The following is a 13,327-nucleotide window of genomic DNA, read 5'->3' on the forward strand; positions in this document are numbered from 1 at the left end:
ATGAAGTATGAAGTCATGTCATTTTGAACCCATTTTGACATCTCAAGCCCTGTTAAAAATACGCATTTCAGCATAGTAGGGCTGGGCGATAAATCAAAATTTCTATTTTTAAATTTTGATTCTCAAGGCATCAGTGTATTTCTGTGGAAGTTGATGAAACATAAATGCTTGGCAAAAACAACAATTAGCCATCAAAACAAAACAAGCAGCACACACTAATTTTTTGAAATTTATTAGATATTCTGTTGTGTTCCGTTGTCTAGACCTTCAGTCACAGCTAGCCAACTGTGACAATTAATGAAAATAAGGAACTAATAATTATACATTCACTATTGATACCCCTGAATGTTGCCTTTGTGACCAGTCCTTCCATCAATGAAAAAAAAATCTTTTTTTTTTGCCGTGGTTGCCTCTGCTTCTCGTCCTCCCGTCACAGTCAAACCTCAGCTGGCATCATTCTTTTTATCAAAATGATTTCCCTTATCAAACACACAGAAAGCAAATCAAAACAAACAAGAGGGAAAATGAGAAAATGCTAACATGTCGTCCGTTGTGTTGCCGTGTGAGGTTTCAACAGGTTGAAGAAAAGAGAAAGAAAAAAAAAACACCCTGCATTGTTTTGTTGTGAATGCAGCCATCACACGAAAGCTGCTTGAGCATTTACTCCATATCCAACATACTAGTAGCCTTGTCCAACTAGACAATCTGTACACTACTAGTCCGACTAGTGAAGCACAAGATGCAACTGATTGAATTTATGCCACAAGTCATACTAGTAGCGCGCAGATGTCAATTGGTGCAGTTTTGCCGAGCTCGTGACAAAGTAGTTCTCTTAAAATGACTAGCAGGACAGCATCGCTCTACTCCTGCGCTCAATTGTTTTACTAGTGATGAAAATGCACACTACGTCATTCACAGACCTGACACTGGACATGAAGGATATGGAATCAACGCTCAGTGGGATTTCCATCCTCGACTTGGATGGCAGTTGGAGCAACACACACGATTAACTGGTGACAAGAAAGAAACGAGACTGCGGCGGCTCGCTTCCTTTTTTTTTTTTTTTTGGAGGTCACGCTTCGCAAACGCGGTTAAGCCATGTTAGCAGTACAGTATCAAACCACACATGAAAAGCGGTCCCAAAAGTACACTTATGACAAACAGCACAACTTCCAAAGTCTTCAGCTAGTTAGCCGCTGAAGCTAGTCGAAAAACACAGCTGGTGTCGACCTCGATGCACGAGCTCATACTTCTAAGGGCGTACTCACGCGAGGACATTCCCACCATATCCAGATGGATTATTTCCATCGTGCTATCGTGACAAACTAATCGATTAGCAACTTCATTCATTCATTCACTTTAGTACGTGAGCACGTAGAAGAGAAAAGATTAGGCGATTAATTTCGGCTTGTCACGTCGGTTGAGGGAGAAAAATGTCCACACGTTGCAAGTCGGACAAGTTTAGGCACCTCACGTTTGAAACCAGCATTTATCGCAGTAGGAAGTCGAAAGAGGGTGACGTCATTGTGACAAATGATGACAAATGGCGTGTAATAAAACAAAAAAACAAACTGACGCTCACTTTGAGGTGTGCATCGGTATCTGTGTACATACCTAAAAAAAAAAATCAACAGTAGCCCTTATTTGAGTCTTTTTGTTTTACAATTTGAGGAGTCACAAAATCAAAAAAAAATAATAATAAATTCCCAAAGTAACTTTTCTGCTTGAGGTTTTTCACAAAAGGCTCATTATTTCCACTTTTTGGTGAACGCAGCCAGCCCATCCTACTGCTACAAAAAAACGGTAAAACCAAGAAACTTTTTCTTTTTAACAGTAGTCAGGTTTCCATCCAAAAATGTTTCAAAAATTTTAAGCGAATTTACTGAAAATGTGCAAAACGGACATGCGACTTCTGCCCGTCTCCATCTGTTCTTCTTTTGCGAATATTGAGAACGGACTCTGTTGCTGTAGGTGGCGCTATACGCCATAGAGATGTGATCCAGCAGTCATTTAAAAGAAGAAGACGACCAGGAAGCGACTGCCGGTCTTCAGCTATTATTCCAAGCACAGTAGTCGTATTGATTTTCATTAGGCAAGGTGCTAGCTATGGTGACATTACAGGAATTACAGGACGCGCCTACGTCACTTCCCATCGTATATCGAACACGATTATACATTGGAGCGCTCGTCAAAAGTCTTGGACTTAAGTGGAATGTGCCTCGTGCGAGTACGACTTCAAAAGTGGCCGAAACGACAGCACAACACTTAAAATGACGACAGGCCCCGCTCTGACGCCGCACGCGCAAACGGTGCCTGGACACGGGTGCTAACAAAAACGGATGTGACATCTTTCATACAGGTGGTGGTGGAGGCGGTCTCGGGGTAAAGCTAAGTCGGGAGAACGCCCGCCCGCCTCGCTTCAGTACCGAGCAGTTGCGGGCGCTCGCCATTCGCGGGCCGGGCTGCCTCCCGACAACACGGACAAAATACTGCGTTGAAGTACAGACAAACACGTAGAATAACAACAATGGGGGGAGATCATCATAAAAATGGTCGCCCAATTTTGGTGAAGACCTTGACGTCTAAAAGCACATTCGTCTCCTAATGGCCAATTTAAAAGGCTCCACGTTAGAGTAAAAACAAAACCAGTCCGTCGGAATCGCCAACTATCATTTACATTTCAGGCAAATTACGTCTGTGCAAAGAGGGTTTTTTTTTGTCTTTGTGTACGTATATATAATATATATATTTATATATGCAAAACCAGGTTGTTGTTTTGTTGTTGGAGCAGAGTGGGGAGGGGTCTGTACAGCAGCGGGGGACCAGGGCCACTTCCTCCTGGCGGGCGGCGGTGGTTGTGGTGGTGGTGGTAATGGTGGTGGTGGTGGGCGTGTCTCCGATGACATCATCAAGACAGGGTCGGGATGGTTTGGCTCATTGCTCGTGAGCAGCACTGGTGCCTCGAATCGGACCGGTCTTACGCAGCTGGGTGAGGTAAACAACAAAGCAAAAAGAAATGAGAGTGAAATCTACAGTGCATGCAAGACGTGCTACATGGAAAGTTGACGGCAGAGTGCGACGGCGTATTAGGGCCACGTGTAAATCTTTTTTTTTTTTTTGAGGGCGCGGGCAATATTTCAAAAAATTAATAAAAGTGGCAAATTTGCCACTTTATAAATCGGCAAATTTGCCACTTTATAAGTTGGCATATTTGCAAGAAAAGAAACTTACGAGAAATACTTGTAGCGTATGTTTGTGCCGATACTTTTTCGCTCGCGTTTTCAATTAAGAAGCTAGTAACGGCTTTCACCGTATCATGTTAAGCATTCACACTTTGAAGCGTACTGCTGGCAACAACGACGCCTCGCTTTGCCAAAGTCCACACCCTGAGGATCAAGCATTTAAGTTAATTTGTTCAAAATAAATATTTACTTGTACATTTATGTTTCCAGAATTATTATTTACACATTCATACTTTTTTTTTTTCTGTACAAGTATCTTGTCGAATCTGCTGCTCTCCGTCATTGACTTGCATTTACCTAAAGTATGCTAGCTTCTGATTGGTTAGTGTTTAGTCAGCTGGTAGGCAATCAGGAAGTGTTGTCGCTCGAGCTGCCGTGCATGACGAGTCAAGTTTCAATTAAGAATCAATCCATCTTCATCCTGCCTTTTCATTTTAGAAACAGTGTCTTATTAACCACCAAGCAATCCTCACATTAGACTATAGCTACGCTACGTGTATTTCTCGTAAGTTTCTGAGTTTTCCCCCCGCAAATTAGCCACTTTATTAACTCGCAAATTTGCCACTACATTAAGTCGCAAATTTACGATTTTTTAGTTAGCCACTTTTATAAATTGCGAGTTTTTCCCGCAGAATATGGCCCCTGCCCTCTAAAAAATATATATTTATACGTGGCCATAATACGCCGTCGTAGAAGAAAAAGCGATGAGAGAAAGTGAATGAATGACAAATGACAAGAAATGACAAACGCAAGCAGTTGGAGGTTTCAAAATTGTGAACATGCTGGCCCTACAAATAGTTCATAATCCATTACCCGGACTGTATTTCCCTTTCTCTTAAAATATATGTAGTCGAGTTCTAGGTAAACGACATTGAATAATGAATCGACTTTTTCTGAGTCACACCAAGAAGAAACGGGGCTGGTTGCGGTCGTCTAGCGTGTCAAATCAACGTCGCTCGTTTGCTTGCTAGCAAGTTCCATCCTCAAAAACTGGGCTACAAAAATATACAGCGTATTTCTGGATGCAAATGCACTTCGCTGGTCTGAAAATGATTTCCTATCAATAGTGTATCTTTCTTCATCCACTTAAAGTGAACAATTGCATGCACTCTTTGGCTAATTGAATCCAGTTAAGACGGAGGAGTCGCACATCGTCACATGAGCTCGGCAAACCGTACTGTCAAAAGAGACATTAGAGACCAAATACATCACAAAAACATCCGTCTGTATGGATCCACAAAACATTGGAACATTGTGATGAACCAAACAGTGCATTAGTGTTAGTTTATTGTACGCGGGCCCAAGAGCTAATTAGAGCTGCACCAGAACAGAAAAATATGACAGCAGCATCCAATACGGAGAAATTCATTTTCTTCTACCTTTCGTCGTGTTTTTTGTGTGTCATTTTCAATCATTTTAGATTTTTCTGCCCCTCTTCATCCTTTTTGGACATTTTCTGGCCATTTTTGACATTTTGACTTTTTGTTATCAACGTTCTGCCATTTTTGGCAATTTTGTGTACATTTTGGTGCATTTGGTCATTTTCAGGATTTCTTCATTTGCTTTTGGACATTTTCTAATTATTAGTTTATAAAAAAAAATAAAAATTCTGGCATTTTTAGCAATTTCATAGATATTTTATGGTAAATTTCTGCTTTTGATCTTTTAAGGACATTTTGAGGTCACTTTTAGGTAACAAAACATTTTCTACCTTTCGTCTGTCTTTTTCCTAACAACTTAAAAATTTGGACATACATTTTTGTTTTACTATTTAATTCCTTTTTAATCTAAATCAATTCATTTAAAGAATATTTTAAACATTTTAATAAAAAATATTAATTTCTAACTTCTTTTTTTTTTAACCACAGCGTTATTTTAATCTGTAAAGAACTTTTGAGTTACAATTTTTGTATGAAAAGTGCTTTATAAATAAAGTTTTGATTGATCGATTGCCTAAAGAGCGCCACAGATAAGGAAGGCCAAGCAAAAGATACAACGGTCTTTCTCAAGTGGCCTCATTCCAACAGCAATGAATCTCAGCGAGGAGGAAACGGATGTGAGTGATGACGAAGAGGAAGTTTGAGTTTGAGCGACTTTGAAGCGTGATGAAGGACAGACAAAGAGCAAAGAGCTCTCCATGCAGGCGGCGGTGGCGGTGGCGGCGGCGGCGGCCGGCCGGTCTCCATGCGTGACTTACTCGACCTGCCTCTAGAGTTTGACTACAGCGACGGCGTCTACTCGTCTGTCGCCGAGGTGCCTCGCACGTCGCCCTTCTGACGCATCTAATGTGACATTACAAGGTTAAAAAGCTCCGCCGGCACGTCGAGCGGAGAAGCGAGGAAAAGGTTACCTCCTCCAGCTCCCTTTGGGTCTCCTCCTCCATGCGCCTGATGTCCTCCATGGTCAGGCCCACCCACTTGTCCACCCAGCAGAAGAGCTGACGGTGGAAATTGGTGAAGATGCGCTTTTCTTGCTGCGGACACCAAAGCAGTGGCCAAGTGAAATCTTACATTTGTGTCTCAAGGCACGTTTGAAGCTTGAAGGACAACAACAATGATCAGCGATTTATCGTTTTTTTTAACCTAACATTGTCCAAATCTTCAGACTGTCAGCCTCTTGACATGAAATATTCTCATGAAAGCAAACCGAGGGGTGCAAATGGCCTTTTTACCCTGTGGATGAAGTTCTCCACTCTGGTTTGGAAGCCCCACCACCGGAACTTGACCGAGACCAGCTTGTACGCGCACATGTACGGACAATCCGTCTTCAGCTCGTTCTGCGCAGGGCAAAGAGCTGCAATTTACCAAATAAAAAAAAACAAGGCTGCTCAATTGCTGCTGCCCGCGTCCTCTACCTTCCACTCTGGGCCGAGGGGGCCTCTTCCGGTTTTGGCCGAGTGGAAGAGGGACGGATCTTCTTCTGCTTTGTAGTCCTGCAATAAAAGACCATCGAGAGCCGAGGAGAAAATGTGTCACTTTAGAGAGCAAATATATGCACTCGCCCAGAAGACGTTATCATGCATTCCATAACACAAATGGACACAAAAAAACAAAAAAAGTTTTTCCTAATTGGGTTGCACAGAGGTTTAAGGTCACAAACTCACAATGGTGGATTACGTTTCTCAGCCTAATTTTTTTTATATATCACCAAACCTAGTAACAGAACAGGAATGTGTAAACATTTGATGCGCCTGCACAACATAACTTTGCCATCAACTATGAGAGGTTTGCAACAACAGTGAAGAAGCTAAAAGTGGGTTTTGTTCTTCTCGCATGGTGCTGTTTTAATCCGGCAGGTCAGTGTGGGGTGGGGGTGGGGGGGGGGCAGCAGATGGAGGTGGCGCTTTAAGCCGCACCTCCGCCCTGATCCACTTAAGTCATTACTGCACGCAGGCTCGTGTGACAAACTGCGGCTCAAAGCGGGAGAATGCGTCCTTTTCGAGTTGAAAGCAGTGCAAGTGTCGTCGTGTAAGATGTCGTCGTGTAAGAGCGCTGAGAAGACTGACCCAACGTGTGGGCCGGCACCGCCACACACAAGCTGCTCCTCTACAACGGCGTGTTAGGGCCACGTATAAATAGATTGTTTTTAGAGGGCGGGGGCAATATTCTGAGCAAAAGACGAACACATTTGTGAGAAAAAAAAACCTCAGAAACTTACAAGAAATACACGTAGCGTGTTACTCGGATGTTTATGCCGATACTTTTTCGGTCGCGTTTTCAATTAAGAAGCTAGTAATGGTTTTCACCGTATCATGTTAAGCATTCACACTTTGAAGCGTACTGCTGGCGACAAAGACGCCTCGCTTTGCCAAAGTCCTCACCCTGAGGGTCAAGCATTTAAGTTAATTTGTTCAAATAAATATTTACTTGAACATTTATGTTTCCAGAATTATTATTTACACATTCATACATTTTGGCAATTTTTTTGATACAAGTATCTTAAGTTGACATCTTAAGTTGACGTGTCGAATCTGCTGCTCTCCGTCATTGACTTGCATTTACCTAAAGTATGCTAGCTTCTGATTGGTTAGTGTTTAGTCAGCTGGTAGGCGATCAGGAAGTGTTGTCGCTCGAGCTGCCGTGTATGACGAGTCAAATTTCAATTAAGAATGAACCCGTCTCCATCCTGCCTTTTCATTTTAGAAACTGTCTTATTAACCACCAAGTGGCAAATTTGCAAGTTTTTCTCTCTGAATATTGCCGCCGTCCTCTAAAAATTTTTTTTTATTCATTCGTAGATCAATTTATATCAATATTTATACGTGGCCTTAATACGCTGTCGTACTTCTCTTACGTTCAATTTGTTTTTATTTTTGGGCTCTATTTCAGATGCAGTTGTTGACAATATATAGCAAAAGTTTGTTTTAAGCAGTTGAGAACTCACGCCTGCCGCCACCTCCTCTTTGTTTGCGATGTCTATGGGAACCACCTCCACGCTTCTCCACGTCGGCTCATCCAGGTCGTGCACCTGACACATGACACGTGATGACATCACAGTCAGCATCACAACATCCAGGAAGCAATTCACTCTTTGTTTTTCTCTCTGCTGACTCACGTTTTCTACGGTTCCCATGTCCGGCTTGTGCCACGTCTCGATCTTGATCTCAAAGTCATCTTTCATGTATTCGTTCTGTGAGGCGGCAGAGGAGATTATCAGCTCGAAATCTGTATTGACAAGTGTGTCTGAATTTAATGCTTCTTTGCCCCCCCCACACACAAAAGAGTAATAATCTGGTGAGAATGAAGTTGTACTTCTATATGAAAGCCAATTTATGAGGATTAAAAAAATATGCTGTCATTTGATGAGAAAGCAGTATTTTGAAACAAAAAGCCATATTTTGCAAAGGAATAAAGTTAAGCTTTTTTTTTTTTTTTTAGAACAAGATATGATCTTATAAGAATAAAGTTGACGTTAGCAGGCGGTGTTGACAGTTGTAGCTGATCTCTGCCAAGTGATTTAGCAAGCGCGCCATGAATGGAGGCCGGGAATTATCAGTAAATCCAATCAACCAATAAGGCGTTTACGTAGCCACCATGCTGCTTTTCACCAGTGCAGCGCGATGACGCGTCCTAGCGCTCGGCACAAGACAGATGGCGCTACCGCTAACGCGTGCCGCTAAAGAGAAAGATGACACTCACCGTCACGACTGCAGCAGGCGGCGGGAGGAAAGAAAAACAAAATCTGTTAGTGTCACGAATCGTCACTTTGCAATCGTCACAATCGTCAACCTGCTATGGCTAGCTAGCGGGTTGTATTCCATTTGTAATTGTTGTATTCCATTTGTGCAGTTCTAGTACCCTCTAGTGATTAGTTTATTAGTTCAGTTTAATTTTAATTAGGAATGTTTTAGCCATTGTGGTGACTATAACTCCCATAAATCAGTCATACAAGCAAATATTTTTCAACCTTTCCATAAAAAACAAAACAAAACACTTGACATCCGCTTCCGCCAAACAGCATTCCAGACTACATACAAGACGACCTTGAAACTTTGCGCCACTGAGCCGATAGTACATAAATGTGCGATGACATGACATGGCCGAGCCGAGCTCTTTCACTGCCGTTATGTACAACACAATAATGTGCTTGTTTTTCCAATATGAGTTTTTTTCTGTGTTTACAATACCGTGAGCGCCAACCTCCTCACAATATTGTGATATTTATCAAATCGTGAGGTTCATTTTGTGATCTTTAATATTTATCGTATCATGTTTGGATATCATTACATCCCCAGCCAGACGTGCTTGAAGCCATTTTTTTGACACTCTGGGGCAGACATGATGACATCCACAAACAAGTGTTGTCGCAATTGGTCGGCGGATTCCAAATCGACGCCGTGGGCCAAATGTATATTGTTCACTGTATCTATAGTGCACCCCCCGTGTGTGCTGAATCGATTACAACTGGACTGATCCGGTTGTGTATTAACTCATCTTTATTTATAGTCTCGTCATTGTCCAGTAGAAAAACACTTATGTCCGATTTTGTTTCTTTTACATTTAATGGATGAAACTGAACGCAGATATCCCAAAAACATTTTTAAAAATTTATGGATATAATACTTAGAATGCCCCCTCAGTTTGGGATCTTTTTTTTTTTATCAGTTAATTGCTCCACTGTGGTATGAATGAAGTCTTATCTTGACAAATAAGAATGTACACACACTGCCTGAGTCTACAATTTCACACTGGACACAGATTTTTCTTTTTTAAGGAAATGTTTATTCCATTTCAGATGTTACTCTGCATACATTTAACACATTGTTCACTAATCAACACACTCCAACGTGTCTTGCGACTTACCGGTGCGACAGTATGGGTACGCATTCCAGGCCTTTTCGTGAAAAACGAACGCCGACTCCGGCGCGAGCATCCTCACGTATCCTGGGACTTTACTGCAGGGGGCAAAAGACAAAAGAGAAGTGAGAAGGCGACGAAGGGCGAGCGTTAACGTCCAAAAGTGAGAGCGGCAGACGGGCCTCTTTAGGTGGTAGATTTTGTGCGTGAACTGTCCCTTCTCGCCGTCCTCCTCGTAGGGTTCGTTCTTCAGCACCTCGATGCCCTCGCCGCCGCCCGTCTCATTCTTGCTGGCCTCGGCAACGGAATAGAGCTGGCCCACTTGATACTGGCAGCAGAAAGCACAGCCTCAGCTCAAATGACGTATCCCCGTAAAAATGCAGCTTTTTATGATCCTGATAATATATAACATAATATCAAAAAATTGTTTTTACATTTATATAAATGGTACAAGTTCCACCTTGCAGGCTCTTTTCACCCTGCCAAAACTTATCTCAGTTCTCAGCGTGGTAATTAGAGCTGGTTAGGTCACACTGCTGCACTTGATTTGTCTTAAGGGCATTACTGAGCATGGGATCGTGCGAGGAAAACAAGGTGGAACGTGAATGAGAGCAAACTAAGCGTCAAAATGATGATCGTGAATTGCTGCATTCCTGACTGCTGGGCTACAGCAGAAATCCGTCTCGGAGGTCAGATTATTGAACATTTGCCATCTTTATTCAACGCAGCATAACAATTCAGTATTGACTTGTTCATGCAATGATTCTCACCTCTTCGACAGAAATGGGCAACACCACTCGACTGCGGGCACACAAAAAAACAGGCGTGATTATGGCGATATAAATTCAAATAATAGCTTTGATGTAAATACGACAGAGTTTCCCACAGATTTGAAATCTACTTGGACGGGTGGCCGGAGGCAAAAAAATTATTGTCATTTTACACTTCATATCTTGCACAGTTTGCCCTGTTTGTTTGTTTTTTCAATTTCACACACGTCCTCACCACGCACACACACACACACACACACACACAGACTGACTGACACACGCACAGCTACTGGTGGCTAACTGTAGGCAGCTGCAACGAGACATACTATACCATACATGCTAAAAACAAACGGTAGCATGTATGCTAAAAGACGGTCGCAAGTATTCTATTGTTCTAAAATGCCAACTGGAGCAAAAATAGTGAGTTCAGTTGTACTTCATAATTCAACTATTTAACTCACGGTACACACGTTATTCGTTGCTGTGCACTTTAAAGGGACGACACCGTGCATTTTAAGCCCGTCCACAGTTAACTATGGGCTTCTAATGATGAAATCTTACCTTTGACACAATCGCGGTGTATTTTTTAAATAAAATATTAGGTATTTTGCTGGCTACTTTTCCAACGCGGAAGCAAAACGCCCGTTTGAGTCAAACCCCGCCTCTCCCCGTGTGGTTGCCGCGCCCCTCTGCTGCCAGCCGTTGTAGTACAACCGTGTCTTCTTCGCTTGTGGAAATTGGATGGACGTTCAATTCTTCCAATCAATGTCTGACATTAACAGCTACAGATAAACTTCGAAGTATTACATGTACAGTACACAATTTTAACGCAACAACAAACACTGACTGGTGTCACTGTCTCTTGTGGACCTAAACCTAAAGTTAGTTAACAGTCACTTTACCGGAGTCGTTTTATTTCCTCTGAATCTGTTGAGAGCTGTCTGCATTCGATAGATTTTTAGCTTCTTCTTTTCTTTTCTTAACTACCCAGAAATAAATCTCAGTCATGACTTTAGTCATTAGCTGGCTCAGTGATTCTCCAAGAGTGTGCCGGGGGGGCACGTTGAGTGCCTTGAGAGCTCTTAAAGGTGTGCCATGGGAAATTATTATTATTATTAAGTTATCAGCATTAGCACCCTAACCCTCAGAACATATTCAACTGTTAAGAAATTGTAGTTGTGTGTAAATGTACAATAGGGGATTCAAACCGTGTCCATGTATTTAGAGCAGTGGTGTCCAAACTCTGATGTTGAGGACCAGAGTCCTGCAGGTTTTGGATGTTTCTCTTCAACACACCTGAAGCTCTTCAGCAAGCTCTGCCAAAGCCTGATAATGATCCTGTTCATTGGCACAAGTAGCAGAGAAACATCCAAAACCTGCAGGACTCCCGCCCTTGAGGACCGAGTTCGGACACCACTGGTTTACAGGGTAACGGCCATAACCATCATGCCACGAGCTAGGACACACTGGTGCGCGATTCACGGCAAAATAGCCACTTCAAAATAAACAATTCACGTGTCCACTTATTGTGACATTTTTGTCTGGTGTATGTATGAGATTTTCCAAACTTAAAATATGTGCCTTGGCTCAATAAAAGTTGTGTTCGCTCAATAAAATCAAATTACAGAATTTTACTGGTCCAGTAAGAAAAAGGAAAAAAAAAAACTCATCATTATGGGCCCCAAACCCATTTTCCAAAAGTTTGAAAAAACACTTTTACAAGGGGTACAGTTAGTTGCTTCACTTGAGTGGTCTGTTTTGATTTATTTCATCTGACTACAGTAAGGATATTTATAGTTGTACTTTTTAGCAAGGAGCTGGAAATGTTTTTTTGTGCTCTTTGGTTGAACTGACGAGCGACAGGTTAAGTCACTTGCTTGAAACAGAATTATTAGTTGGTTAATTAGTTACCCGGTTGAGTAAGTAGTTATTTAAACTCCGAGTTTAATCTGACGCGCCCTGTTGCTTCACAGGTTAGCCTTGCTAACAGTTGGCATTAAATCTCGCCCAATCAAAAATGGGGCTAATTGCCATGCGAGTACCGGCGATATAACAGCCCCGTTTCCGCGTCCTCCTTCCACAAATATCTTGGAAAAGCGTCGGCAGGCCACCCTATACTCGTTTACACAGTTAACAATAGTGTCAGATATTGGGAAATGTCTACGTTGAGAGGGTCTGGGGAAGTGTTCTGCCGCTAGCTGCTTGCTATTGAAGCTCCTAGCCTAGCCTGCTAGCGTTTACGGCTAAATCCGACGGAGCCTTAATCTGTCCCGCAAAAGCTTAACATTACGGCACTTTGGGGTTCTAATGAGATGCTAACCGGTTAGCCGAAGCTAGTGGGGTTAGCACGCCTACGCGCAAATGTTAAACTGGCTAAACGCGACGCTGTGTATGTGCTTTTTATATACGAGTTGCACTGAATCGGAGGCTAATTGTCCACTTCAGCGGCTAGCAATAGCTTTCCACTAGCAACGCCTTAAAAAGACCGGTGTCCCGTTAACCACGTCCGTTATCCCGCCCGCTCTTCAAGATGTCTTTGGAGGCTTTTATGCCGTGAAAGCCAGCGAAGCACAGCGATCACAACAAGCTGTGTGTTCGCCGCAAGCTAATAAGACCGAAATTGCGCCAAAACCACGATTAGGAGGAGAAAAAAACCAACACGTCAGACTCACTATTCCTTGATGAGCACCATCTTCGTCCGCCGGTATGCGCCTGCGCAGTGGCAGGCGAAACCAAAGCGCACAGTCAACAAGTTGGCCCCGCCCTCAGGGAGACATCTGATTGGCTGAGCGAATCGATAAATCAGTACCTTTAAACCGAACAATCAATCATTAGCCCATGAATGCCGAACCGCAAATATACGTCTAAAAATCCGTTTAAATAATGTTATAGGACATCATTAATTATTTGAAACAATATAAAACTATTTCAATTCAATGTTTTTGTTTTTTTTAGATTCAATTCAATCTAATATTGATTAATAGATTCATGGAACATAAATTCTTAAATATCAAAGACA

General features: G+C 42.3%; 1 protein-coding gene across 2 annotated transcripts; it reads right to left on the reverse strand.

Annotated features, from left to right (window-relative positions):
- Positions 1-216: 216 nt before the first annotated feature.
- On the reverse strand, positions 217-13,044 carry pitpnb (phosphatidylinositol transfer protein, beta). 2 transcript variants are annotated; one of them, XM_077586255.1, is made up of 12 exons: positions 12,981-13,044; positions 10,309-10,339; positions 9,721-9,866; positions 9,545-9,636; positions 8,381-8,388; positions 7,797-7,871; positions 7,626-7,709; positions 6,097-6,174; positions 5,914-6,018; positions 5,593-5,715; positions 5,440-5,524; positions 217-2,985 (listed from the first exon to the last, which is right to left on the reverse strand). In XM_077586255.1, the coding sequence occupies exons 1-11, from the start codon at positions 12,998-13,000 to the stop codon at positions 5,477-5,479; spliced, it is 810 nt and encodes a 269-aa protein (XP_077442381.1). In that variant the 5' UTR covers positions 13,001-13,044; the 3' UTR covers positions 217-2,985; positions 5,440-5,476. The 2 variants fall into 2 exon arrangements, with proteins under 2 accessions (XP_077442381.1, XP_077442380.1); XM_077586254.1 differs by lacking the exon at positions 5,440-5,524.
- Positions 13,045-13,327: the final 283 nt, after the last annotated feature.

This window comes from Vanacampus margaritifer, chromosome 14 (genome assembly GCF_051991255.1).
Source record: "Vanacampus margaritifer isolate UIUO_Vmar chromosome 14, RoL_Vmar_1.0, whole genome shotgun sequence".
NCBI lineage: Eukaryota > Metazoa > Chordata > Actinopteri > Syngnathiformes > Syngnathidae > Vanacampus > Vanacampus margaritifer.

Coding starts and splice junctions, on each gene's coding strand:
- pitpnb (XM_077586254.1), bottom strand. CDS start 13,000: ATGGTGCTCATCAAGGAATA. Junction 9,637..9,720: donor AAAATCTACCACCTAAAGAG/GCCCGTCTGCCG, acceptor TGCCCCCTGCAG/TAAAGTCCCAGGATACGTGA. Junction 5,716..5,913: donor TGGAGAACTTCATCCACAGG/GTAAAAAGGCCA, acceptor TGGTGTCCGCAG/CAAGAAAAGCGCATCTTCAC.